The 23,490-nt window shown below is 53.0% G+C and overlaps 8 protein-coding genes across 8 annotated transcripts; 5 read left to right on the top strand and 3 right to left on the bottom strand.

The window, feature by feature from the left end:
- Window positions 1-35: 35 nt before the first annotated feature.
- Window positions 36-924, top strand: P152DRAFT_388140 (ubiquinol-cytochrome c reductase-like protein iron-sulfur subunit; the record flags this gene model as incomplete). Its single annotated transcript, XM_033675912.1, has 4 exons — window positions 36-336; window positions 392-480; window positions 538-688; window positions 743-924. The coding sequence occupies 4 exons, from the start codon at window positions 36-38 to the stop codon at window positions 922-924; spliced, it is 723 nt and encodes a 240-aa protein (XP_033538538.1).
- A 367-nt stretch (window positions 925-1,291) lies between these two features.
- P152DRAFT_3690 (protein bcp1) lies at window positions 1,292-2,693 on the top strand. The gene is made up of 3 exons (XM_033675472.1): window positions 1,292-1,446; window positions 1,500-1,736; window positions 1,813-2,693. The coding sequence occupies exons 1-3, from the start codon at window positions 1,372-1,374 to the stop codon at window positions 2,377-2,379; spliced, it is 879 nt and encodes a 292-aa protein (XP_033538537.1). The 5' UTR covers window positions 1,292-1,371; the 3' UTR covers window positions 2,380-2,693.
- A 118-nt stretch (window positions 2,694-2,811) lies between these two features.
- On the top strand, window positions 2,812-3,368 carry P152DRAFT_469418 (uncharacterized protein; the record flags this gene model as incomplete). The annotated part of the gene is made up of 5 exons (XM_033680898.1): window positions 2,812-2,865; window positions 2,927-3,008; window positions 3,062-3,105; window positions 3,159-3,224; window positions 3,276-3,368. 5 exons carry the CDS (start codon window positions 2,812-2,814, stop codon window positions 3,366-3,368), a joined length of 339 nt encoding a protein of 112 aa, XP_033538536.1.
- A 71-nt stretch (window positions 3,369-3,439) lies between these two features.
- Window positions 3,440-4,938, bottom strand: P152DRAFT_453517 (NAD(P)-binding protein). The gene is made up of 5 exons (XM_033678386.1): window positions 4,345-4,938; window positions 3,981-4,290; window positions 3,876-3,931; window positions 3,715-3,823; window positions 3,440-3,599 (listed from the first exon to the last, which is right to left on the bottom strand). The coding sequence occupies exons 1-5, from the start codon at window positions 4,635-4,637 to the stop codon at window positions 3,561-3,563; spliced, it is 807 nt and encodes a 268-aa protein (XP_033538535.1). The 5' UTR covers window positions 4,638-4,938; the 3' UTR covers window positions 3,440-3,560.
- A 5,093-nt stretch (window positions 4,939-10,031) lies between these two features.
- On the bottom strand, window positions 10,032-11,838 carry P152DRAFT_477981 (uncharacterized protein). The gene is made up of 4 exons (XM_033681623.1): window positions 11,427-11,838; window positions 10,576-11,362; window positions 10,220-10,523; window positions 10,032-10,126 (listed from the first exon to the last, which is right to left on the bottom strand). Exons 1-3 carry the CDS (start codon window positions 11,540-11,542, stop codon window positions 10,392-10,394), a joined length of 1,035 nt encoding a protein of 344 aa, XP_033538534.1. The 5' UTR covers window positions 11,543-11,838; the 3' UTR covers window positions 10,032-10,126; window positions 10,220-10,391.
- Window positions 11,839-12,325: 487 nt separating this feature from the next.
- On the top strand, window positions 12,326-17,453 carry P152DRAFT_463253 (uncharacterized protein; the record flags this gene model as incomplete). The annotated part of the gene is made up of 4 exons (XM_033680488.1): window positions 12,326-12,328; window positions 12,368-14,392; window positions 14,426-14,588; window positions 14,827-17,453. 4 exons carry the CDS (start codon window positions 12,326-12,328, stop codon window positions 17,451-17,453), a joined length of 4,818 nt encoding a protein of 1,605 aa, XP_033538533.1.
- Window positions 17,454-17,600: 147 nt separating this feature from the next.
- P152DRAFT_453513 (T-complex protein 1 subunit alpha) lies at window positions 17,601-19,933 on the bottom strand. The gene is made up of 3 exons (XM_033678385.1): window positions 19,727-19,933; window positions 18,395-19,668; window positions 17,601-18,299 (listed from the first exon to the last, which is right to left on the bottom strand). The coding sequence occupies exons 1-3, from the start codon at window positions 19,767-19,769 to the stop codon at window positions 17,862-17,864; spliced, it is 1,755 nt and encodes a 584-aa protein (XP_033538532.1). The 5' UTR covers window positions 19,770-19,933; the 3' UTR covers window positions 17,601-17,861.
- A 94-nt stretch (window positions 19,934-20,027) lies between these two features.
- On the top strand, window positions 20,028-22,107 carry P152DRAFT_3527 (prolyl-tRNA synthetase 2). The gene is made up of 3 exons (XM_033675390.1): window positions 20,028-20,188; window positions 20,254-20,758; window positions 20,808-22,107. Exons 2-3 carry the CDS (start codon window positions 20,316-20,318, stop codon window positions 22,069-22,071), a joined length of 1,707 nt encoding a protein of 568 aa, XP_033538531.1. The 5' UTR covers window positions 20,028-20,188; window positions 20,254-20,315; the 3' UTR covers window positions 22,072-22,107.
- Window positions 22,108-23,490: the final 1,383 nt, after the last annotated feature.

The raw sequence follows: 23,490 nt of genomic DNA, 5'->3' as shown, positions 1-23,490 counted from the left end.
ATCTCCATCAGGGTGGTTTCACACCTCTCACCAAGATGCCGGCACTCACCAAGACCACATCGACACTGGCTCGCGCCTGCGCGGCTCGTCAATTGACCATCTCGCGAGCCGGCTGCACCGCCCTTCAAAAGCGAAACGTCTCCCAGGCATCGGGAACCTCATCCTTCGACAGCCCTTTCCGCGGCGTCGGGAACCAGCATGATCATACGACGAAGATCCCTGATTTCTCGAAGTACCGGAGTAAATCGAGCGAGGGCGGGAACAAGGTGTTCTCGTACTTCATGGTCGGATCGATGGGCGCGCTCACGGCGATGGGAGCAAAGTCTACCGTGAATGGTACGATGGATTGGAACGGATGATTAGAGACCATTTACTGACGGCCACGCAACAGATTTCCTAGTCAACATGTCCGCATCCGCCGACGTTCTGGCTATGGCCAAGGTCGAGGTGGATCTTGCCGCATTACCCGAGGGCAAAAACGTTGGTTCCAACGACTCGCTATTATAATATGCGTACATCGCTAAACACATGGCACAGGTCATCATCAAATGGCGAGGCAAGCCGGTGTTCATCCGCCACCGAACAGCAGACGAAATCAAAGAGGCCGAGGGCGTGGCATGGGAGTCGTTGCGTGACCCCCAACCCGATTCAGACCGTGTACAGAAGCCTGAATGGTTGGTTATGGTCGGTATGTTAAGATGTCGAGTCACGGTGTGAAGAACGAGACTTACATTTCCTACAGGTGTATGCACACATTTGGGATGTGTCCCAATCGGTGAGGCTGGAGACTTCGGTGGCTGGTTCTGCCCATGCCACGGATCGCATTATGACATCTCCGGTCGTGCTCGCAAAGGACCCGCCCCTCTCAACCTTGAGATCCCCGAATACAGCTTCCCGGAAGAAGACAAGCTCAGCATTGGTTGAAGCCGATCAAAATTGGGAGAACGATCGACTCCACGTCGGAGATGGTCTCGGTACGATTAAACTTGATAGAACAGCGGCTTTGGCATTTGGGCTGTCGGTAGACTCCAGTGTAACTCTAGCGTTTCTTCATGCCCCGTGTAGCACGGAGAGAGTTGTACAAAATATACACTTTTCCACTGACATCTCGCGCGGTCGTGACTACTATTATTCTTATCCATTCTCGAAGATATCAATACAGTAGTTTCCAATGGCCCATGTATGAATAGATGGATGGATTGCCTAACTACCCTCGGCCATCGCCTCAGCCCACCACTCAACTTCTATATACATGGTCTGTGCGCAAATTTTCAAAGATGAAAGAGCTTCAATTCGAATTAGGTCCTCAAGTCCAAGTACTTCGACAAGACGATTGAAATTCCACCGCCTAATTTCACCACACCACCCAAGATGTCGAAACGAAAAGATATATCGAAACATTCAGACCGAGCCGGAAATGGCGACGCATCTGGAGACAGCGACGAAGTGAGCATTTGCCCACCATGATTTTTGGAGGGGTCCTGACCATCATTCAACAGGATTTCGACATGTTAGATGTGGATTTCGAGTGGTTTGATCCGCAGCCTGCAGTTGATTTCCACGGCCTCAAATCGCTCCTCCGACAACTATTCGACGCCGACAGTCAGCTCTTCGAGCTGTCCGCTTTGGTCGACCTGATCCTCAGCCAGCCGACGTTAGGGTCAACCGTGAAGGTGGATGGGAATGAATCAGACCCATTCGCTTTTCTGAGCGTCATAAATCTTCGCCAGCATGCGGTATGGTCCCGTTAATTCCCTGTATCTGGGAAAATGTAGCACCAGCAAGTCGGCATGGACTGACCAAAGACGACAGTCGAATCCCGCTGTGCAAACCCTCATCCAATATATACTCACAAAAGCGGCATCGCAACCCTCACTATCGGCCTTGAAGAGCTTACTCGACCCCTCCTCATCCGCCGAAGTCGGTCTGATACTTACGGAGCGATTCATCAACATGCCCCACGAAATCGTCCCACCGATGTACACCATGCTCCAAGAAGAGATCACCTGGGCTATCGAAGACAAGGAGCCATACCGATTTACCCACTACCTCGTTTTCTCCAAGACATACATTGAGGTCGCGTCCAAACTCGACGCGGACGACTCTCGACCCGCCAAGAAAAAGAAGGGGCCAAAGGGCGCAAACAGCTCCGGCGGCGGGGTGTTCTACTTCCATCCAGAAGATGAGGTGTTGCAGAAGCACGCGATTGGGTCCGGGTGGTTTGACTATTCGAAGGCTGATGACGAGGGCGCGTCGGATTCGAAACGCGCGTTTCAGGAGATGGGCGTGAAGCCCAGCGGGCATTTGATACTCCTTGAAGCGGACAAGTTTGAACCCGCGGTGAAGGCGATGGGCGAGTATCTAAGTCCACAGGCCTAATAGATGGCGGTAAAGCTTGGTTTGGTACGGCATTTGGCGCTTGCTTGCCGCCTGTATATAAGGTATGATGGCGTTGCAACCTTTTGCAATCGCCGACTTGGGAGAGCCGCGGCAGATATCTCGTGTTACCCACACGCGACCAATGCAGTTGTTGGTCAATACGGATATCGAGGAATACCTCAAGAATTATTATGACCGTACAGGTATCGTCTGGTGTATTACTGTCACGATTCGATCGTCTAATATGGCTACCTAATAGTGAATCATAGCTACGTCATAGCAGAATTCCATATAGGATGTTCAAAGAACTCATATTAATACTATCCCCTCTGCTATCCCATTCCATTCTTCAAATTTTTACACGTCAACTAGCAGGTTAAAAGTCTGGTCAAATTACAAAAAATCGGAATACTCAAATACATCCTACCCAATATGAGCGGCAACTCCAAAGTTGGGGACAGGACCGTGTATGAAGCTGGCGATCAGGTCCGTCTCCCTTATAGCCATCTGTTGACAGCTCAATTGAGGTATCTAACCTTGGACATAGCGAAACTACAAAAACAGTGAGATTCGGGACGCCGCCCGCTACCATGAATGGAAGCCAAACAGCAACCTCAAAAATGATTCAAGTGAGCTTGTACCACGGACGCCAACCGAGGACTCACCGCTCACATAACGCCAGATGCCGAACGATCAATTTCCAATCGCATGGCCCGCGAAGATGCGGTATGATCAAATCGATCCAACCTGGTACAACCAGCATGCTAAGTTATGGACAGCGTAAGGGTGAGAAAGCTCCCAAGGACCTAGACTCCGAGCGGACACAGATGAATTCGACGCTTCCGGTACGTCCCGCCCCTGAGTTCATGGATATTTCCGCTGATAAACCGTTGTAGGCTCGGGCCCATGGGAACGAACCGAGCCGAGGTGCCCAAATCGATCAATCGCTTCGCGAGGAGGAGGAAGACGAATTGCGGAGGAAAGGCTAGAAATAAGCGATGACGTCAGGTTGTACGATATAACGACAGAAAAACAGAACAGGGCTCGGCTCATACATGGAACAGCAGAGATGAGGAAGTAGATTATTGAGATCATCATGGCACGATTCGCAACTGAATATTTACATCTTGGTTCGGGCGTCTCCTTGTGCAACAGCGGGTATTCTAAGTGTAGTTCTATCCTTACGTGGGCTTTTTATACATCGCTCCTCCGGCGCCAGCCTGTGATTTACATTAGCACATCATGCCTTGCGGTGCATCACGCTTGCCGCCGCCTTCCACTCGGTCAGCCCCCTTGAGAGTTCCTGCAATCCGCCTCTAGATGAAATGGACTTACTTGGTGTTGTGGGAAGATCAAAGTGTCTGCAATCACGACGTTCTCCCTCCGCCCAGCGGTAAAAACGATGACTTCTGCAATGTCATCCGGGGTAAGTGGATCGCAACCACTTGGAGATGTCAGTTGAAGCCTCTTGTGATTGATCAATTCGGATGACTTACGCGTAAACGGCATCGGCCTTTTCTTTATCCCCATAGAATCGAACCACCGAGAATTCCTGCGGCGAAAGTCAGTAACAGACTGCCATCGCGATCCGGAAGACCCACTGTCTCAACCTGGCCTGGATCCACCTCGATCACTCGCACCCGCGTGGAAATCATCTCTCTCCGGAGGGAATCCGTAAAGCTCCGCACAGCGGCCTTCGTCGCGCAGTAGATGCTGCCGCCCTGATACGGTTCTCGGCCGGCGATGCTGCCCACGTTGATAATATCGCCCGCGCCACCGTTCGGACGCTTCAGGAAGATGGGGAGAACGGCTTGGGTCATCGCGATCAATCCTGTGACATTGGTCGATATCATGGTATTGATGTCCAAAGGGTTGATCTCTGGCGCCTTCGCCACGCCTTTGACTAAGCCACTACATGAGAAATATCAGCGATGATCGTTGTTACTACCCGCAATAGGAACGTACGCATTGTTCACCAAGACATCGATCTCCTTGAATTCCTGAGGCAACTTCTCCACGAAGCCCTGGATCTCCTGGACGTTGCTGACATCGAGCTTAAGCGGGTAAACCTTGACGCCTTTCCCGATGTTCTTCTCAATGTCTGCAGCTATTTCCTGCAGTGTCTCAAGTCGCCTCGCAGTGAGAATCAATTTCAGGTCCGACGCCGCCGTCCGAGCAAACTCGTATGCCGTGCTCCGACCGATACCCGATGAGGCCCCCGTTATCAAAACCGTCTTCCCCTTGAGACGGTTTGCCATTGAAGATGACATCCTTGCTCTTTGTGAGAGAAACAGCGACGATAACGCTTGGTGGACTCCTGATGGACCTCTATTTATAGCTCCGGTTCGGAGGAGACGCTGGAAGACTGTTGACGAAAGGGAAGGGAGCGTGGGAATGAAAGCGGTCATACGAATTGGAGGAACGTTTCGATATTTATGTCAAACTTGTCAAAGCGGTCCGAGATAAGGAAACCAGTGGAATATCTAATTGCTCGTCATGCACTGTTCAGGTCAAGCGGGGGATGTTGGTGGGAGATTGCGTGATGATTCACGATACACCAACCGCGGCCAGGGTCGGAGGGGCAGAGCCACTCCACTTTTATCTCTCGTGAGCTTAAATAAACCTCCTTCGATAATGACTAGGAAGATGTTCTGCCCGATATCGCTATTTCTAAAATGTGAAATAACCGAAGATATGATTCCAGATATTTAGAGGCTTAGGCTGTAAAAATTGACAACTGTCATAATGCCATCTCGACTCTCTTTGCGCTGGTGCAATCCAAAGCTGCGATACGAGCTTGTCGTTCAGTTCATATCCTATTCCGAACTAGCTTTGAGGCACAGTTCAGCATATCATTCAAATGACTCAGTTCCTTGATTGCCTATGATACCAGCCGCTGTGAATTTTGTCTCTTCTTTGCTCCTGGAAGACGCTAACCCTAAACCTTCTACCCGAAGTGCCATGGAACCTCCATAATCGAGAACCCCAGGAGCAAACACCCAGCAGAGGGGGTCACCCATAGTGAGTCCGAGGCAACTAGCATCGTTGACTCAGTTCCGTTGTTATCCTTGCGATGAATATCTCCTGTGGCGGCCAGGATATGGCATCGATAGTAACAGCCTATCTTGAAGAATGATTTCGAACGGGATGGTCGTATGCTGATGACACAGGCTTCAAGTGCCATAAGCGATTTGGTAGACTGACATGGCTGCCATGCGGCTATATTTTGACCGAGAGGTTGTGAGGTTCCCTGAAAGTTCCTGGTGAAGAACCTGACTGCAATTTGCGTTGCGCTTGATTGATTTCATAATCAGGGGTTAATTGCTAGACCTGGGTATCATAAGTAGGTCGGTGCAATTCCTCCGTGGGCTGGATGTGAATTCCCTATTAATGACTCTTTAATCAGACTGCAGAAAAGTTCTTCATGGGTGCATTATCAAACCTTTGCCATATTTTCGTCTTATTTTTGCTTTAAGCATGTTCAATTGGACTATAACTCACAATGCTTCTGATATACACCCCAATTTCCTTTTGACGAATATTGTGAGCTAGACTCCTGTATATGAAAAGATGTTCGAAGATTACTATATCACTGTTTTTCGGAGTTGATTTATTGTACCTAACTCTATTTGAAGCCGCGTTTCTGGGTGTATAATGCTCTGTTTTAGTCTTAGTATTGTTTGTTCCGAGTCCTCATCGCCTTGCGTTTTCGAAGAGACCATTTATATTGAAGTTTATATATAGTCTTTCGGGGCAGTTTTTGCATCCATTCAAGGAGTCCCTTGCATTTGTTCGTCTCTGCAGCCATAAATTCATGGGCTTATAGTTTTAACAACTCCCCGGTCTCCATAAGACGCCAGTGTTTCAACACTTTCGGTTGTAGCAGTGGTACCACCCTCGGCCGAACCCGAAGACTAGCTATCAGTCACTGTCAGTGGTTATATTGGTTAGAAGGTCGTCTTATATACCTAATAGGTGCATTCTCCAGGTTCCGGATCGCCGAGAGATTCGGGATTCCCAGGCTTCGGAATGCAACATATCAATGTATCATCGATTATCTCGAATCCGAACCAATTCGCATCCCAGTGTACGCTTGTAGGGGTCGCTTGGGATGGCTGGCTGGCCAATCGATTTCTTGGGTGAGGGTATCCGATGAATCAATATCGCTTCAACCGGACAAATCTTAGATCGCTGCTGGGCAAGTCAGTGTCCCAACTGGCCACGAGTTTTAGGTTCAATATGCCACCAATTGCACTGGTTGAATGTCCTGAAATAGTAGGGCAAACAGGAGCCTTGAACAGTGGCACCAATTGGTCTCTGGTCACTTGCAAAACTAAGATGCTCTGGCGCGTTCGTTAGCAACCTTGGGCCCTAGTATCTGCTGTATATGATCATGATTCACCATTCAGTTGCTAGCAGGGGCACTGAAGAACACCTGAAAAGAGGAATGCGACGAACGCCACAATGGAGTCGAGAAATTGCGGAAACTTCACCTTACTCCCATTGCGAAGAAATAGGCACGTGACTATGGTAATCGACACTCGCGTGGATATAGAGGGGGAAATGATGTAGGTTGTCAACGAGCTAGTGAGCATTGCTAGTGTTGCGTTATAATTTGGTCAGGTAAACACATTGATGGAGCCTTCGATAGAGGATCGGGTTGTTTTGTTTTCATCATGGTTCGAAGTCTGCTCCTGTGGTGTGGACATGTGAAGGAATCGGGCCTCTACACTTCCTGATGGCTCCTCTCATCCACCTCTTATTCTGTGTTTACATCTCTCATGTCCATTAAATATTTCCTTAATAAAAGTATAGCCCACATTGTCAACGCTTGGCAATACTCGTTTTGCTCTCACTGAACACAGACTTTACACAACAGCTACCACTGAAATCATCCATTATGTCCTCATTATTTTCGTCTACAGCTGCGGCATCCCATGAGGATTGGACAGAGAAAGCAAAGCGCTTATCTTCAATGCATACGGAGACGAAGAGGACGAACTCGAGCTTCTAATTCCAGAAGAAGCAGAGCGAGAAGGCAAGTAGCATGCTAAATGACTTGATACTGGCACTCGCTAACGAGCAAATAGAGAACCATGATGGGCTATATCTCCAAGATGCTGATGTGGTCTCGATGAATGAGATAGTGAGTTAGGGGGATCTCCCTTCTATACCCAGGTTACAACCGTCGCAGCAGATGGTTCCATCACTGATAAAGCTACGATCCCTATTGAGATGACTCTCCAAAATGTGGGCTCTATTGCTTCTGAGCCTAAGACCTATTTTCCAGCTGAGGACACCAAGGCGGAGTTAGAACGTCCTGATGTCACTAACATCCAGGTCTCTATTGCTTCTGAGCTTGAGGTTTCTTCTCTAGCTGATAATACCGAGGCAGGGCTAGAGGATCCTGATGCCACTGACCTCCAAGATATGTCGACACCTCAGAGGGAAGTAAGTTCCTTCCAAATATTCGTGGCTGCTCTGACTTTCTTCGTGGGGATAGTTCACCAAACCCAGATGATTACAACGTCTGGGTGGATGGAGACGCCTACACTGCTACCTGGTCAACCTATAAACTCAAAGAACTTGAGGGTGCCTTCTGCAGCGGCAATATTGCTCGCACTGTAGCAATTGAACGTGCATTGCGGATACACTGCTACAGAAACGGCTATGAGTTATATCTCTCCTACTCCCTCCCAGAAGATACTCCCAGATATCCATGTTTCTCCGCCGTAGACAATCTCTGCCCAAGTCCATCGAAGTCCCATGAGGACTTGCGGCCAGTGTTCCAACTCTCATCACATATCACGGGACATCCCTCTGGACTCTGTTCCACGAGTGGCCTCGACGATAATGATTCGACTTACAAGTTCGAAGACATTTCCTCTGATGATGAGCCTGCGCTCACCGCTCAGTCTCTATATATTTACAAAGCTGTACGTAACGGATATATCCAATTAGCATAACTCGTCAATTATTCGTGTATTCCTATAATTCTTTTATGTTACATTGCATGAGCCGTTCAACAGAGCCACGGTGGTTGACGTCCGATTAAACAGTTCAAGGCACTTGGAACACACCGAGTGGAGGTGCACAGCCACCGCCACCCCCTTGCAGTCGTAGACATCAGCAGTCCACCGCTGAGATTTGCTCTCCAGCCCGGTCTGGCGAACAATTACGATACAATGACACCACCGATAGACCGGATTACTGTAATTTTAATATTCGAGTTTATAAATTTGAGGGGGTGCCTTAGACGACCAGTTGTCAGTAGAATCGGCGTCTAAGGCGCCTCATATCCCCCATATAACGCAACACTCTCCGGAACGGTGGTCGTAAACAGAAAACTGAGCAACTTTGGTTTCTAGATTTCATCACTCTTACTACGTACTCAAATCGAGCATTATATATTGATGTACCTAGCCACCGCCAGTTGGTAGATACTAAGTGCTATAGCGGAGGTATACAAATATGCGCAAATGAATAGATTCTCGTCGAATTAATTTTTTCAGTACTCCATAGCGACAACAATTCTAGCAAAACAATGAATAAGCTTCGTAGGCGTATATTTGTAATTGTATGCGCAGCTCTTCTTTGCAAATGGTTAAAACATGTCTTGCCCATGGTGTTAGGAACGGGGTAGGGGGTGAATATGAAGCGGGTCTCACTGAACATGTTGACATTTCCTCACCTATTATCAACTTCTCTCCTCTATCAACTTACAGGAACATCGATGTACGCTCTGAACACACTGAAAACTGGTTTCAAGCTACTTGCATCAAAGCCTACTCTACTCGTTTCCTCCATACCGAAAATGACATCTCTATCATTGGGCATGTGGACTGTGTCAGAGCCCCCTGAGAACCAGTGGCTCATCCAGACGGGAGAACCCGGCATCACTGATCTGATCGGAATCGAAGAAGAAAAGTCAACATCCCCCATACAGGAGGAAGAGGGACAATAACGAAGAACGAATTAAACAGTATGATGGTGGCGCCAATCTCCTTTACAATGACTGATAAATAGCTAACATAGTATTAGAGACCACCAATAGCACTTAATGAGGCGACATCCACCGTAGATAGTCCCTCCACTATAGTCAACATTGAGGCCACTGGCCAAGAAATCAACACCACAGTTGAGACCGAGCAAGAACATCTCATCGCAAATGAAACCGCAAGGGGCACACTGGGAGAAGAAGAATCTTCCTCATGTTCTCTTTTCCCTGACGAATACGCACCCGTCGTCTCCCACTTCAACTCGACGATCTCGCCACCCAGTTCTACAACAGCAGCATCACTCACCCGTGAGGATCCAGGCAGCCTTGAACACCTACGAGTGCAATGACGAAGATATTCACTTGGAATACTTCCTGCCGCCGGATAAACCCATTTATCCCCGTTGCTTGGCCATGGACAATAGACCATATCCGAGCCCGAGTATCGCGCACCAGAGATTGTTCGAGGAGATTCTTCTGCTTTCTCTTGATTATAATGACGCTGGTGCAGCTGCTGTGGCTCCCGATGGCGCCCACGATTTCTCTCAGACAAGTTCTGGATTCGACTTCGGGGATGATCAGATGGAGATTTCACTGCGGGGGTCGGGGGTTGGAATACGATAGGTCATAGGGTCACGAGATTCATTTCGTTCGTGGGAATCGAAGGTTGGAAGAGATGGGACTGCTTTGAATGTTGGAAATAGGATGGACGAAGATTGAGTTTGGAGTTGTTCTCGTAAAGACTGGATGCTGATGGCAGCAAGGAGTTAGCACATGGCTGCATTGATAGCATCTCGGTCTTGGTTTTCGTTGCGGTCAGGTATCATCATAGTACGTACTTACATTGCTTCGCTCACAATAGCTTTGTCTGATAGCATAGACTAGGTAGTATATCTATAGAATATCTGTATCATACCCGGATAGCCCGAATTGGCATGTCGTCTACGTATTCACATAGCTAGTCTTAATTAGACATGATGGCTGACACAAATTCTCATGATTGGGATCGTAAACTTCATCGTTTTCGCATGGCAGCGAATCTCTCATGCCACTTCCGCTTGCCGGGTTTCCCTTCAGCCGCTTCCGCTGCCGGGGTATTTGGATCTTTGAACGAGATGGTCGATGGTGTCGGGCTTGTCGAGATATCCTACGATTCACGTTAGCGCTGCAATAGTTCGTAAAACCATGGGAAGGATTACCTTCAGCAACTCAATATCAACCGACTTCGTCCATTTCTCCGGCAACTTTTCCTTCCACTGCTCCAGGAACTTCATCCTATCCACCCTCTGATCCCTCGCCAGCGTCTCCAACAACGCCGCACCCACCCACCTTACCGCCCGCCGCTCATCCACCACCCCCCACTCATCCATCCCCTCCTCCCCCATCGGCGCCAGCTGCCCTATCAACCCCTCCAGCATCCCCCTCGGCACCCCCACCTCCTCCACCAACGCCCACAGCTCCCCCACCTGAAACATCTCCCCCAACACAAACCCCTCAATCACACACGCATCTACCACCGCGCCCCACAACCGCACCCGATCCTCCATCGACGCGCGAAACACCCCGCCCCGCCACTCGAACGCCCCGAGCTCCCTCCACGCATCTAGGCACTCTCCCTGCGAGAACGGTACGCGGGCGAAGACATGCGCTTGGTCGGGCAGGGTGGCGCGTAAATCGTCGGCGAGGGGCGCATCGGAGGGGAGGAGGGCGGACCAGATGGGAAGGAGGGCGCAGAGGGCGGGGAGGGCGGCGGAGGGGGCAGGGAGGAGTTCGACGGTGGAGGAGCAGGTGGCGAGGGCGAGGAGTTCGGTGGTGGGAGCGGCGTGTTTATCGGTAGTGGGGTGAGGGAGAGTGAGGTGGATGGAGTTGGAGGTTTGGAGTTGGCGGACGTGGTAGGTTTGGGAGGGGGTGCAGAGGACAGCGGGGGGACCGTTGATGGTGGAGGTTTTTTGGGAGGGGTTGGGGGCAGCGGATTTGAGTTGGAGGCTTGGAGGGGTTAGTACTGTTTGTTTGTATGATGGAGAAGAGAAGGGGTTCTAAGGGTGATTACATTGGGGGGTTCGGCTTCTTGAGCAGGTCGACGAGTTCGTCTGGGAGCTCGAGAAGCCGGAAGCCTTGTTGTTCATGGGCTAGTGAAAGCGGGATGCTCTTGGATGTGGCACTCATGTTGAGATTCGAACTTCGAAGGTATGTATTCCGAGTTGCAACGGTTGATTCTGTCTACAGTGAAGGTCGTGATACAGATGTTGGCTAGTCAGGGCCGGTGGTCGGTTTGATCATCGGTGGTGATACTATTTTTGACGCGTCAACACGCGAAACAGCGACGAATTGGTTCCACGACAGCTGTCAGGGTTTAAGCTTGCTTAACTTGCGCGACATAGTATAAGAAAGCCAATCATTGAAGAAATCGAATAATGATTTAGCTTAGCTCCGATTCAATGGACTTTTGGACTTTAGCAGCATTCATCGGATTGGTGGTTGGAGGTTTTAGCTTCTCGCCTACTATTATTATTATCCCGACAACGCTAATTGCCGCATTGTTTACACTTCTCCACTAGGTGTTTTCAATCTCTTCCTTCTGTGATCACTAACTACAGCATCAGCCTGAAACCGCGTTTATTAACCACTCCTGCAGTCTCCCGTTACACCATTCCACTGCAGCGCGCCTGTTCCGCTTCGCCGCCGTCGAACAGGCCAACTTCTCCTGCCGTGGTTCCATTATATCCTCAACAGTTCCCGGGCTTTGTTTACATTTACCGCCTCACAGCAACCGCCATCACGAGTCGTTCCTTTCATTCAAGATCTCGTTCGTTACGGTAGACACGCTCGTTCCGTTCGGTTGACGCCGTCGAAAATGCAATTGAAGGTTGACTGGAGTTGAATCTTCTTGCTTTCCCTTCTCACTCATTTGGAACCACACTGAGACGTGATCCACCGAACACCATCACGATGGTGGTCATCACGCCTCCACCACCAACTCTCTCGTCAGAGAACCTCGCTGTGTTCTACGTGGTCGACGAGCTGCTCTCGAGATCTCCCATCATCATCTTCTACGGCACCTCCGCAACCACCACCGCCAACGCCGCCGCATCACGAATCCAAAGCCATGTTTTCACGCCTGCTGGCCTGGTTTCCTACCCCCGACTCGCCATCTCTCCCAGTAGCCCGTTCTACGCTGCTGTCCACTGTCTTCCTCGCGAGGAACAGGGCGACGAGATATGTCGCGGCTTGGCCTTCTCGCTCTTTAAATACTTCGCCGAACTGCCCGATGGTGTAAAGCACGCATGGCAATCCCTCCCCAATCCGATCGGTCGACTCCCGTCCGCGCCCCGACTCTTCAGCGAGAATCATGCCGCGATTCTAGCGGCGAGGATGATCAAGGTGGATAATGTAGAGGACGTGATCAAGGATGTGAGACAAGCGCTCGCCGAGCAGACCTTAAGTTGGATCGATATGGATGTCGTGATGCCTCCGGACTCCATGAAGGAAGTGGGTATGAATACAAGAGAATCCCTCGACCTCACCGATGAAGATATTCTCAATGAGCGCTTCGGCCAATATGCGCAGCTCGTCCCCCTGTTCGGCGAAGCGGCATTTCTTCCCACCTCCAAGCTGCGACGCGCGCCGTCGAAACCCGGCCTCGATCGCAGCCTCGCCTTCTCGCGCAGACAGAAGGAGAATCTTCGCAGAGAAATGTGCGAATTGCTCGACACCGAAGAAAGCTACGTGAGCAAGACGTGGGACCTTCTCCACAGCGTGGCTGAGGACTTCCGTCAGCGGGCACGAGGAAAGTCTCCGGAGAGCACCTCTCCTGGCGAACAGGCGTTGGAAGGACTCTTCCCCCCGAGTCTTGACAAGATCGTCGAAATGAATTCCGGCTACTTGAACGCGATGCGGAAACTCTTGGAGGATACAGAGAACGACGCGATCCAGGACATTCAGGAGACGCTCGATGACCTAGCCCCATACTGTTCTGGTACCACCCAGCCGAAAGAGAGGGATGTCACCGGAGCCCTTGATGTCGCGAAGTGCATGGTCGAGTGGTTCCCGAAATTCTCCGAATGTTACCCTAACTACATTGCGGCGCACGCCAACTTCACTCAACATCTAAAAGTCTTCATGAAGGCGACGGGGTCAAGCTTCTCGAAGCGCATCCATGACCACGGCGAACAGCGGATGATGTCGATGCTCATCGAGCCGGTCCAGCGGCTTCCTCGCTACACGTTGTACATCGACAACATCATCAAGCAACTCCCCGTCAAGCATTCTGCCGTCCGCCACTTTCTGAAAGCACGAGACATCATTTCTGAAATCTGCTCGAGAGAGAGCGCGTCGATCGGACTCAACCAAACGCTAGAAGAGCTACGGAAGTCGGCCAACCATGTCCCCCTGGATCTGCCGATCAAGGGCCGGTTCATTACAGCGGTGGATGTCATAAGCCTGGCACCACCCTACAGATCCGAACTGGGACTGAAGGCTCACCCGGGAATTCTACTTCTCTTTACGGACTGCATTGTCGCACTTCGAAAACGCTCAAGAGGGGTGATGACGGCGAATAGCTTGAAGACGAAACTCGACAATCCAGGAGTCATGATCCCCGAACCACCGGAAGCCTCTGGCCTGCAATTAGACTTCTTGCGGCTCTACCCACTCCACTCTATCGACATCACCGAGATGAACGACGGCAAGCGGATCCACATCTTGAATTCCTCCCACCCTCCCTCCTCCAAACCCAGCACCCCGAATCTCCCCGGCTCATCGGACCGCTATTCTCACCACAGCTCCAACGTCCTCATCTACCAACTCACCGGAAGCTACGAAGGCAAAGCTACCCGGCTGCTCGAGGAGATCACCCGAGCCCGGGTCGAATCCCGATTTACCGAGAAAGAGCGAGAGTCCCAGCAATGGGAAGTGCGGTCGACATCCACCGCCGACCTCCAGGTATTCTCTGCGGTCTTCGAAGACTCCAATGTGGAGTTTCAGAACGGTCGAGGGCCGCCTGCGACGGTGAAGGTGGTGATAGATCCTAGCAAGCATGGGACGTTGAAGGTGCATCCTGGTGACGAAGGGGTGGATGTGCTTGTGTCTTTGACGGTGATGGGAGAAGGGGAAGAGGGGTTCTATCGCTTGGAGGTGCAGGGCGCGGGAAGGAGCGAAGGGAGTCGAGATCATTTGAAGGCAGGTGAATTGATGCCTGTTTTGGTTAAAAGAGGTAAGTGCTCTCTTCTATGTCACTCATCTCCCTTTCACTTCCCACTCATCCCATCTACGACAACAACTCTCATATTTCTATCACGTACATTATCCACTCCCCACAACTTCGGCTTCACAATGCCGGGCAGCGAGCTCTTCACCTATTACATCGTCTTTTGGCAAGCCGCGCTTCTCGGCTTCCTTATCGTTGCCAGCCTTATGTTCATGCAGACAGTAATTGACCATGGGTCCATCAGTGTCCAACCTGCATCAGTTCCGAGCCCAGATCCGCAATCCGGCGCTGACTCTCCCGCTGTTACTCCGGAATCAACACATCCTACAGTCGCTCAAAATCCGCAGCGCCGATCTCGACGACGATGCGGCTAAAGACAAGCCTCGCGCCCCGTCGCCGGTGAAGGCACTCTCTGCCCTTTTCGGTGGTGCCATCAGTAGAGAGACCAGCCCCAAAAAGCATCGGCCGACGCCGTCGCTGAATATGAGCGACATTCCGAAAATGCCATTGCCTCCCGGTTCTTCCTCTTCAAATATGTCGTCCCGCCCTGGATCGAAGGATATGGCGCCAACAGATGCCTCGTCCAAGGCGACGGTGGGGATCAAGTTCCCTGCTGGTCCAGAAGACTCGCTGTCAAGGCTGGAGGAGACTCTCTCCAGCTACATCCTTGCGATTCACTCGAGGAAAGGTAACGTTGTCGGTCGCGTTCTGCAGAATCGAGCCGTTGCATCGGAGCTCGCCGTCAATGAACTCTACAACGCACTTCTCGACGATCCTGCGAACCATCAGCTTGCCGCTCAAGTCTCCGTCGACGTGCTCTTCGCCGCGTTCGAGAAGTTTGTGAAGATGGCATGGCGCGATGCGATGGGTCCTGTTGTTCCTCAGCAAAACTGGGTGGAGATCCAGATCGGGATGGAGCGACCTGGGACGTATGCAGGGAATTTCGAGACTTTATTCAAGAAACTCTTCAATGACATGGCGCCGCAGAACCAGCGAGCGTTCAGGGCCATGATAAAACTCCTTGCCGAGCTGCTGGATGGGACTGGTAACGACTCGGATCGGGGAATCCTCACGGCTGCTTTTACCGATGTGCTTGTGTCTCATGGGAATCCGCATGATTACATGCATATCATTGACCGCTTGATCGAAGATATGGAGGCACTCTTTGGAGATGCGCGTCCCGTCTCGTCCGGTGGTGCGCACCCGTCACTGACTAGCTCCGTGTCATCGGAGACGAGAAATATGGCGAAGAACACTGGAAGCCTCACGAGCAATACCAGCCTCAGGAAACGGTTTGGATTCGGCTTGACGAGGGAGAACAGCAAATCCAAAGACGATCATCACGAGTCATCTGGATTTGGGTCTGTCTGGAGATCCTTGAGCAAGACGAAGGGATCGTCTCATGATCATCCTACGGGGCCCCAGCATGGCCACACATCAAGCCAACCTTCATCATTGTCCAAGGCTCACACCAACTTTGGTCTCAGTCGGTCCAAATCCACCGACGTAGCCGCTTCTCTCACACTTGACCTAGCCACAAGACGTCCTGTCTCTAGAGATCGACCCACGGTGCTTGGTGCATTCCCCTTCGAAGGCACTGGAAGCTCCACTCCGCTCAGCACCATTGGGGAAAATGTTTCGACCACACCTACCGTACCACCTCCGCGTAAGAAGCGCCGCAGCAGTCTTAGCGATCTCCGCGCTCTACACGTGGAAACTGGCCACCACACTCCATCATGGGATGACGATCTCCTATCCTCACCTCCTCGCGTACCTGCGCCTCTCAAAACCAGCGCCATTCCTTTGGTCAGTTCACGTGGCGGTTCGCCCCTTCGAGCCGGGAGCCCACTTCGGGCAGTGAGTCCACTTCGTGCAGGCTCTCCCAGTCGGTCGGCCAGCCCAAAGAAGGAGAACAACCCGTTGTCTCCCACTGGACTGCCCCGTCCATCCAAAGGCCCTCGTCCACTCAGCGCGAAGAGCGAGGACTCCAACAACAGCCCTGCCAAACGCCGCACGGACAGCATCTCCAACATCCCACGATACGGATTGAGCAGTAGTTCTCATTCCCGTGGCCACAGCGTTCCGAACGGTGGATTGGTCGAACGGCCCACCTCCGGCAACATCGCCAAACACCCACCTATTTCCGAGAAAGATCACAATGTCGGCACCGCTAATTCGTCTTTCGTATCTACCACGTCTTCCTCGCCCCGCAAGTCCGAAGGCGTTGCCCCTGTGACACCTTCGTCCACGGGCAGCCCGACCAAGAGACTCAAGATGCAGAGCCCCAGCAAACTGCGGGAACGGCTTCAGAGCGAGCAGAAATCGCTGCGTGACACCGAGTCCGCGTTGCAAACGGAGCTGGATAAGATTTCGCAGGAGATGCAGTCGCTCGGGCCCACCGGCGGAAGCGTGCGAGTCAAGCGAAACGCGGCACCTGGCGCCTCCAATGGACAGTCCATACCGTCCAACAGCATCCCAAATGCGAGCGGTCCAATCAACCCCGCCCTCAAGCAACTCGAAACCCGCATCGCCACCCTCGAGTCCCGCATCCGCGCCGTCACCACCCCCATCCAACAAGCCCTCGCGACCCTTTCCAACGACTACCACTCCAGCCTCCAAGTCTCGGAAGCGCGAGTCAAGCACCTCGACCAGCTCTACCGCGACGCGACGGCGGAGAACGAGGCGCTGTACGGCAAGTTCAACGAGGAGTTGGAGCGGGTGCTGAAGGAGTGTCAGAAGGGGAGCGGGAACGCGGCGAAGGAGGCGGGAAGACGGAGGGAGGAGTTGGCGGAGGATGCGGGGCGGTTGAAGCGGGAGAATGCGAGGTTGAAGAGGGAGGTGGGGGGGTTGAGGGCGCAGTTGAGGGGGTGATGGTGGGTTGGGTCTTGTCGCATTAGGTTGGGCTGGAGGCTTTTCTTTGCACTGTTTGATCTGGGGAACGGTTATGAGGGCTCAAGCGATTCTCGGGGCTACAGGCTCTCATGGAAGGGACACGAGACACGACACGAGGATATGTCTTATGCAACGCCTTCGCTGGAAAACGTCTTGATCCACGACAGGATTTCAATTCTTGTATGATATCCGACTATCCTTAATTAGCGCAAGCACGATTCCATGCTTTTGATCCGTCTCACTTTCGCCTCGTGGCGGGAGACTATCAACTCGCCCATTCGTCGATGCCAAGGAAGCGAGCCGTGCCGTCGCGATCGATTGGTATCTATCTACAGATGCTCATCCCATCCCTCTGAAAAACGCCAATTCCCGCATCCTTTTTTCCGTTTAATGCCCATGTCCATCGTCCTCCTCGCCGCGCTGCTCCGGATCCAACTTAATCAACGTATCGATCCGCATGATGGCCACGCACGCCTCCACGGCGCTCTTCAACTGCTTCACCTTACTCATGCTCGGCTCCATCACCCCCAACTTCACCATATCGGCGACCCGGCCCGTGCTCAGATCGAGGCCGTAGTACTTGTAGTTCTTCTTCTTCGCGAGGAGTTTTTCCTCGGCGGTGGCGGCGGCGCCGGCGTCGCGGGCGGCTTGTTGGGCGGCGGCGGGGACGGGGGCGGCGTCGGCGGTGCGTTGAGAGAGGGCGTGGCGCGAGCGGAGCTGGGAGACGAGCTCGGAGGAGTCGAGGGCGGCGTTGATGGCGAGGGTGTGGGGAACGGCGAGGAGGGCGGTGGCGAAGGTGGCGATGGGGAGTTGTTCGCGGGAGCCCTGGGAGGTGTAGGTTAGCGTTGATAAGGACACGATGTTGATGTGGGGTGTTTATATAGTGTTTATGTAGTGTTTATGCGGTAGGGGGGACTTACGACGGAGCGGGCCCATTCTTCGAGGTAGATGTGGAGGGCCGTCTCGGTGGCGCCGCCGCCGGGGACGATGCGGCCGCTTTCTAGGGTGCGCTTGACGGCGGACAGGGCGTCGTGCACGGAGCGCTCCATCTCGTCGAGGGCGTACTCGTTGGGTCCGCGCAGGATGATGGAGGCGGAGGGATGGGTCTTGGTGCCCTTGACCAGGATGCACTCGTCGTCGGAGATGCGCTCCTGCACGACTTCCTCGGCCATGCCCAGGGCGCTGGCGTCGAACTTCTCGTCGCCGTTCAGGTCGGACAGCGAGCTCACCAGGGTGGCGCCGGTGGCCTTCGCGATTCTCCGTAGGTCCTCCTTCTTGCATCGGCGGACGGCCATGGCGCCGCGCTCGATGAACAGCTTCATGCACATGTCGTCGATGCCCTTAGTGGTCATGACCACGTTGGCGCCGGACTTGAGGATCATCTCGACGCGCTCCAGCACGATGCCAGACTCGCGCTCACGGATCTTCTCGAGCTGCTGCGGGTCGTCGACGGTGATCTGCACGCCGAGCTTCATGCGCTCCTTCTGCAAGTTCATGTCGAGACAGGCGATGCGGGCGTCGGGGATGCGGGTCTTCATGGCCTGCGAGGCGACGGTGCAGTTGAGAGCGTAGCCCTTGACGAGGAGGGATTCGGTGGCGGACTGGCCGTGGGATTTGAGGATGTTGACGGCCTTGACGGGGTATTTGACCTCGTTCTTGGCGGCGTTGGTCCGCACGGCTTGCATGGCGTCGACCACCATGTTGGCGAAGAAATCGGAGTCGGAGCCGATGATTTTGCTGGACATGGAGGTTTTGGCAATGTTAACGAGCGAGTCACGGCCTAGGTTCTCGACCTTGATGCTGATGTTCTCCGACATGAATCGTACCGCTTCCCTCAATGCCAGCCGGTATCCGGTGATGATGGTTGTAGGATGTATTCGGTTCTTCATGAGCTCGTTCGCCCGTTTCAACAGCTCCGCCGCAATCAGCACGACGGAGGTGGTCCCATCTCCGACTTCCCGGTCTTGCTGGTGGGCCAGCTCGACTAATATCTTGCCGGCAGGGTGTTCGATGTCGAGGAGGCTGAGGATGGTAGCCCCGTCGTTGGTCACGGTCACCTCTCCAATATCATCCACCATCATCTTATCCAACCCGGACGGGCCGAATGACGATTTGACCACATTTGCAATGGCTTGCGTCGCTTGGACGTTCTGGTCTCGGATGTCCTGTCCACTGATCTTGGTACCACCCAGGACTAGCCCCCAAGGTCAGTATACGCCATACAAAACCGTCGCTTTTTTTTGATGACTTACATAGTGTTCCGGCATTCCGGGGAGCCTCGAATATGGCGGACATGTTTGGTTGGATTAAAGAAAGAGCTTGATACGCGGTGAATGGAGCTTAACGCGAAGCTGCACTGCACTGTACTGTGCTAATCGGTGATGCCTTAACCCTGGACGAGAAATTCTTGTCGGCGTTCGGAAAAACCCCGTGACCGGACTGGAGGTCTGGCCAGCGCCCCACCACCATTTGCCGTGTTGGCGTCTTGGCGACGAATTGGTCGAAGGGATTTGGTCAGGTGCGACCCTCTTGATAACAGATTAAATGGAAGCTGCAGGCGACTCGGACTTCTTCACAACTCACAACAAGATTTCGCACTGTGAGTTGAGAGTGACTCAGAGGTCTGGACACGGTTCCTAGGCATTGCACTCTGTGTCCTGGTCTCTCGCTCATCCCATTCATTCACTCTCCAGTCTTCTTATCTCCAAGTCCAGGTGAGTGTTCAGAATTATCTTTGCCCCACCAGGGATCGCCACGGAATTTCTCTAATATCGCAAAGGAAGCCTTCTCTCTCTCGATATCTCGCTGGATATCCCGAAGACAAAGAACCACTAGTTAGGTATGGCAGACGCGATCTCCAAGGAAATCTCCAAGGAAAACACCAAGGATGTCGCCGACCGCACCAAACCCAACAAAAAGGGCCCAAAGCCGCCCAAGGACCTGTCTGCCAAACCCAAGCAGAAGCCCAAGCAGCAGTCCAAGAAGATGGAGGGCGCTGCGCTCATCGGGATCGATACCGCGAAGGAGGTCGATCTTGGCGAGTGGTATTCGCAAGTCCTCACGAAAGGCAACATGATCTCCTACTACGACGTGTCCGGCTGCTACATCCTCGAACCCGCCTCATACGCCGTCTGGGAGTCGATACAGGCATGGTTCAACCTGAAGATCAAGGCGATGGGCGTGCGCAATTGCTACTTCCCCTTGTTCATCTCTGAAGACAACCTGCAGCGAGAGAAGGACCACGTGGAAGGGTTTGCGGCTGAGGTCGCTTGGGTCACGGAAGGGTGAGTCACCCATCGCGAAAATCCCATCGGTTGCTAACAGGTTGAGCAGTGGGAAAAGCAAGCTCGATAAAAAAGTCGCCGTGCGCCCGACATCCGAAACGGCCATGTACGGCTACTTCGCGAAGAAAATCCAGTCTCATCGCGACCTCCCACTGAAGCTGAACCAGTGGAACAGCGTGGTCCGGTGGGAGTTCAAACATCCCATGCCTTTCATCCGATCGCGAGAGTTCCTGTGGCAGGAAGGACACACGGCACACTTGACCGAGGAGGCGGCGGACCGCGAGGTGCTGGAGATCCTCGACCACTACGCCGGCATCTACGAGGAACTGCTCGCCGTCCCCGTCATCAAGGGCCGGAAAACCTTGGCCGAGCAATTCCCCGGCGCGCATTACACGACCACCATCGAAGGCTATATCCCCGCGACCGGACGCGGGATTCAAGCCGGCACATCTCACTGCCTCGGCCAGCACTTCAGCAAGATGTTCAACATCACCGTCGAGGATCCCTCCGCGAAGGGCGCCGATGGCGAGAGGAAGCCGCCCATCCACGTCTGGCAGAACTCCTGGGGCCTGAGCACCCGGTCCATCGGCGTCATGGTCTTGGTCCACAGCGACAACAAGGGCCTCGTCATCCCCCCCCGTGTCGCCGAAATCCAGGTCGTCATCGTCCCCGTCGGAATCACCGCGAAGACCTCGGACGAGGACCGCGCTACCATGTACGGCGAGACGCGCAAGGTCGCCGCGTCGCTGCGATCCGCCGGCGTGCGCGTCGAGTTGGACCTGCGCGAGGGTTACTCCCCCGGCTACAAATTCAACGACTGGGAACTCAAGGGCGTCCCGCTGCGGCTCGAGATCGGCCCCAAAGACCTCGCTAAGGGCGTCGCCACCACCTCGCGCCGCGACCAAGAAAAAGACGGCAAAGGCGAGCTCCCCCTCGCCGACCTCGCCACCTCCGTCCCGGCCCTCCTCGAGACCATCCAAAAAGACATGTACAACTGCATCGACGCGCAGTACAAAGCGCACCGCAAGCAGTTGACTAATTGGGACGACTTCGTCCCCAGTCTGAACAACAAAAACGTCAACATCGTCCCGCACTGCCTGCAGCCCGATTGCGAGGACACGATCAAAGACCTTAGCACGCGCAAGGAGATGGACGGCGCGCCCGAGGACTCCAAGGCGCCGAGCATGGGCGCGAAGAGCCTGTGCATCCCGTTCGAGCAGCCCGCGGGCATCATCGAGGGGGAGACGCGCTGTATCAACCCCGAGTGCGGGCGGTTCGCGAAGAAGTGGGTGAACTTCGGACGGAGCTATTAAGGAAGGAAGGATGGAAGGAAGGAAGCGGTGGTGATTGCATTTGGGATCATGGCGTTATGATTCTCATGATTACTACTGGTTTGCAGCGGGCGTGTTCCTAGATATGGGGGTGCGGAAAGCGGGTTTGACACCTGCTGCGTAACTCATGCTTCCGCATTCGTGATTGGGAGACTTGTCCTTAAAATCATACACTGTATCTTTGTACTTTTCCACTGATGGTGTGTTCACTCTTGATCTGGATATACGGTGATCATGGACCGATGGATCAATGATAGGAGCATAAAACGCCCTATTCAAGTTGAGATTGACTCTCAACTCACGCTCTCTAATCTCGCGTCTCATTTGGCGGATGTATGCTGGACGTAACGGTTTATTCGACATCACAAACTGCATCCACTCCTCGATTTTCAAATGCCGTTGCGCCAGTTCAAAGAGCTCTCCCGTGACCGCCGCGTCATGGACGGCGCGCACTCCTACCTTGAGGAAAAGCTCTCGGTAGGTGACTTTGATAGCCTCAAATTTATTCGGAGGCAACATGAATCGTTTTTCTCGTGTCAGACGGAGACCGTACTGCCGGTAAACGAGACGCGTATACCAATCCACCTCATCGTTTACAAACAGGGCCAGCCATAGGCGGTAAGGTTTTCCAGCGCATACAATTCCTCTTTTGGGATGATGCTCAGCCAAGAAAACCAAACCTGGTCGCGGTTCGGACCATATCCACTGTGGATGGAATCCAAGTGTGCAGTGTAAGACTCGGATATCTGGGGGATTCTTACCATACCCAATGCATGAAGCCTTTTATGATCCCAGATCCCGAAGCCCAAGCGTCGATAAGGGCCAAAGGTAGTCTTCTGTAGTGGTGAATCAGGTGACATCGACATATCATTGAACGTATATTGTCCGCCGCAGAACGCCACTCGAGGATAATTGTATGACCAGTGTCCGTCCTTCTCAGGCTGGGGAAGGTCTTGAACCGCTTTTTCAGGCATGGGCCGCACGAATGGCAAGTGGTTGAATTGATCTTGTCGGTGATCTCCCGCCGAGTTGGATGCCGACCGTTCGTAAAGGTCCGCGAGGCAATCCTGAACTGCAGAGAGGAACTCGTCCGAGTGGATTGGTTTAGATTTGCCCGAAGAGAGCTGTTGTAAAGACAACGGATCACCCGGATCTTCTCGCCCGATGGAGAGCAACTGCCATCGCCAGAGCGCCCATGTCAGGCGTTCCAGTTCCACCCACGATGGCGGACCAACATCGACGGGCTCGTACCTCTCGGCTTGATGCCATGCCTCGTCCGCTTGGCGCAGACACTCATTCCCGGTTCGGCTTAATGTCACTGGTTTCAGTAATGTATACGGCTTCAGCTGTCGCGTCCGTCGAAGAAACTCATCCAGGCATTTACAAGCAAGACAGTGGATA

This window comes from Eremomyces bilateralis, assembly GCF_010015585.1.
Source record: "Eremomyces bilateralis CBS 781.70 unplaced genomic scaffold P152scaffold_1, whole genome shotgun sequence".
Taxonomy (NCBI): Eukaryota; Fungi; Ascomycota; class Dothideomycetes; order Eremomycetales; family Eremomycetaceae; genus Eremomyces; species Eremomyces bilateralis.
Note: the sequence above shows the minus strand (reverse complement) of the source record. Positions and strands in the feature narration are given on the sequence as shown.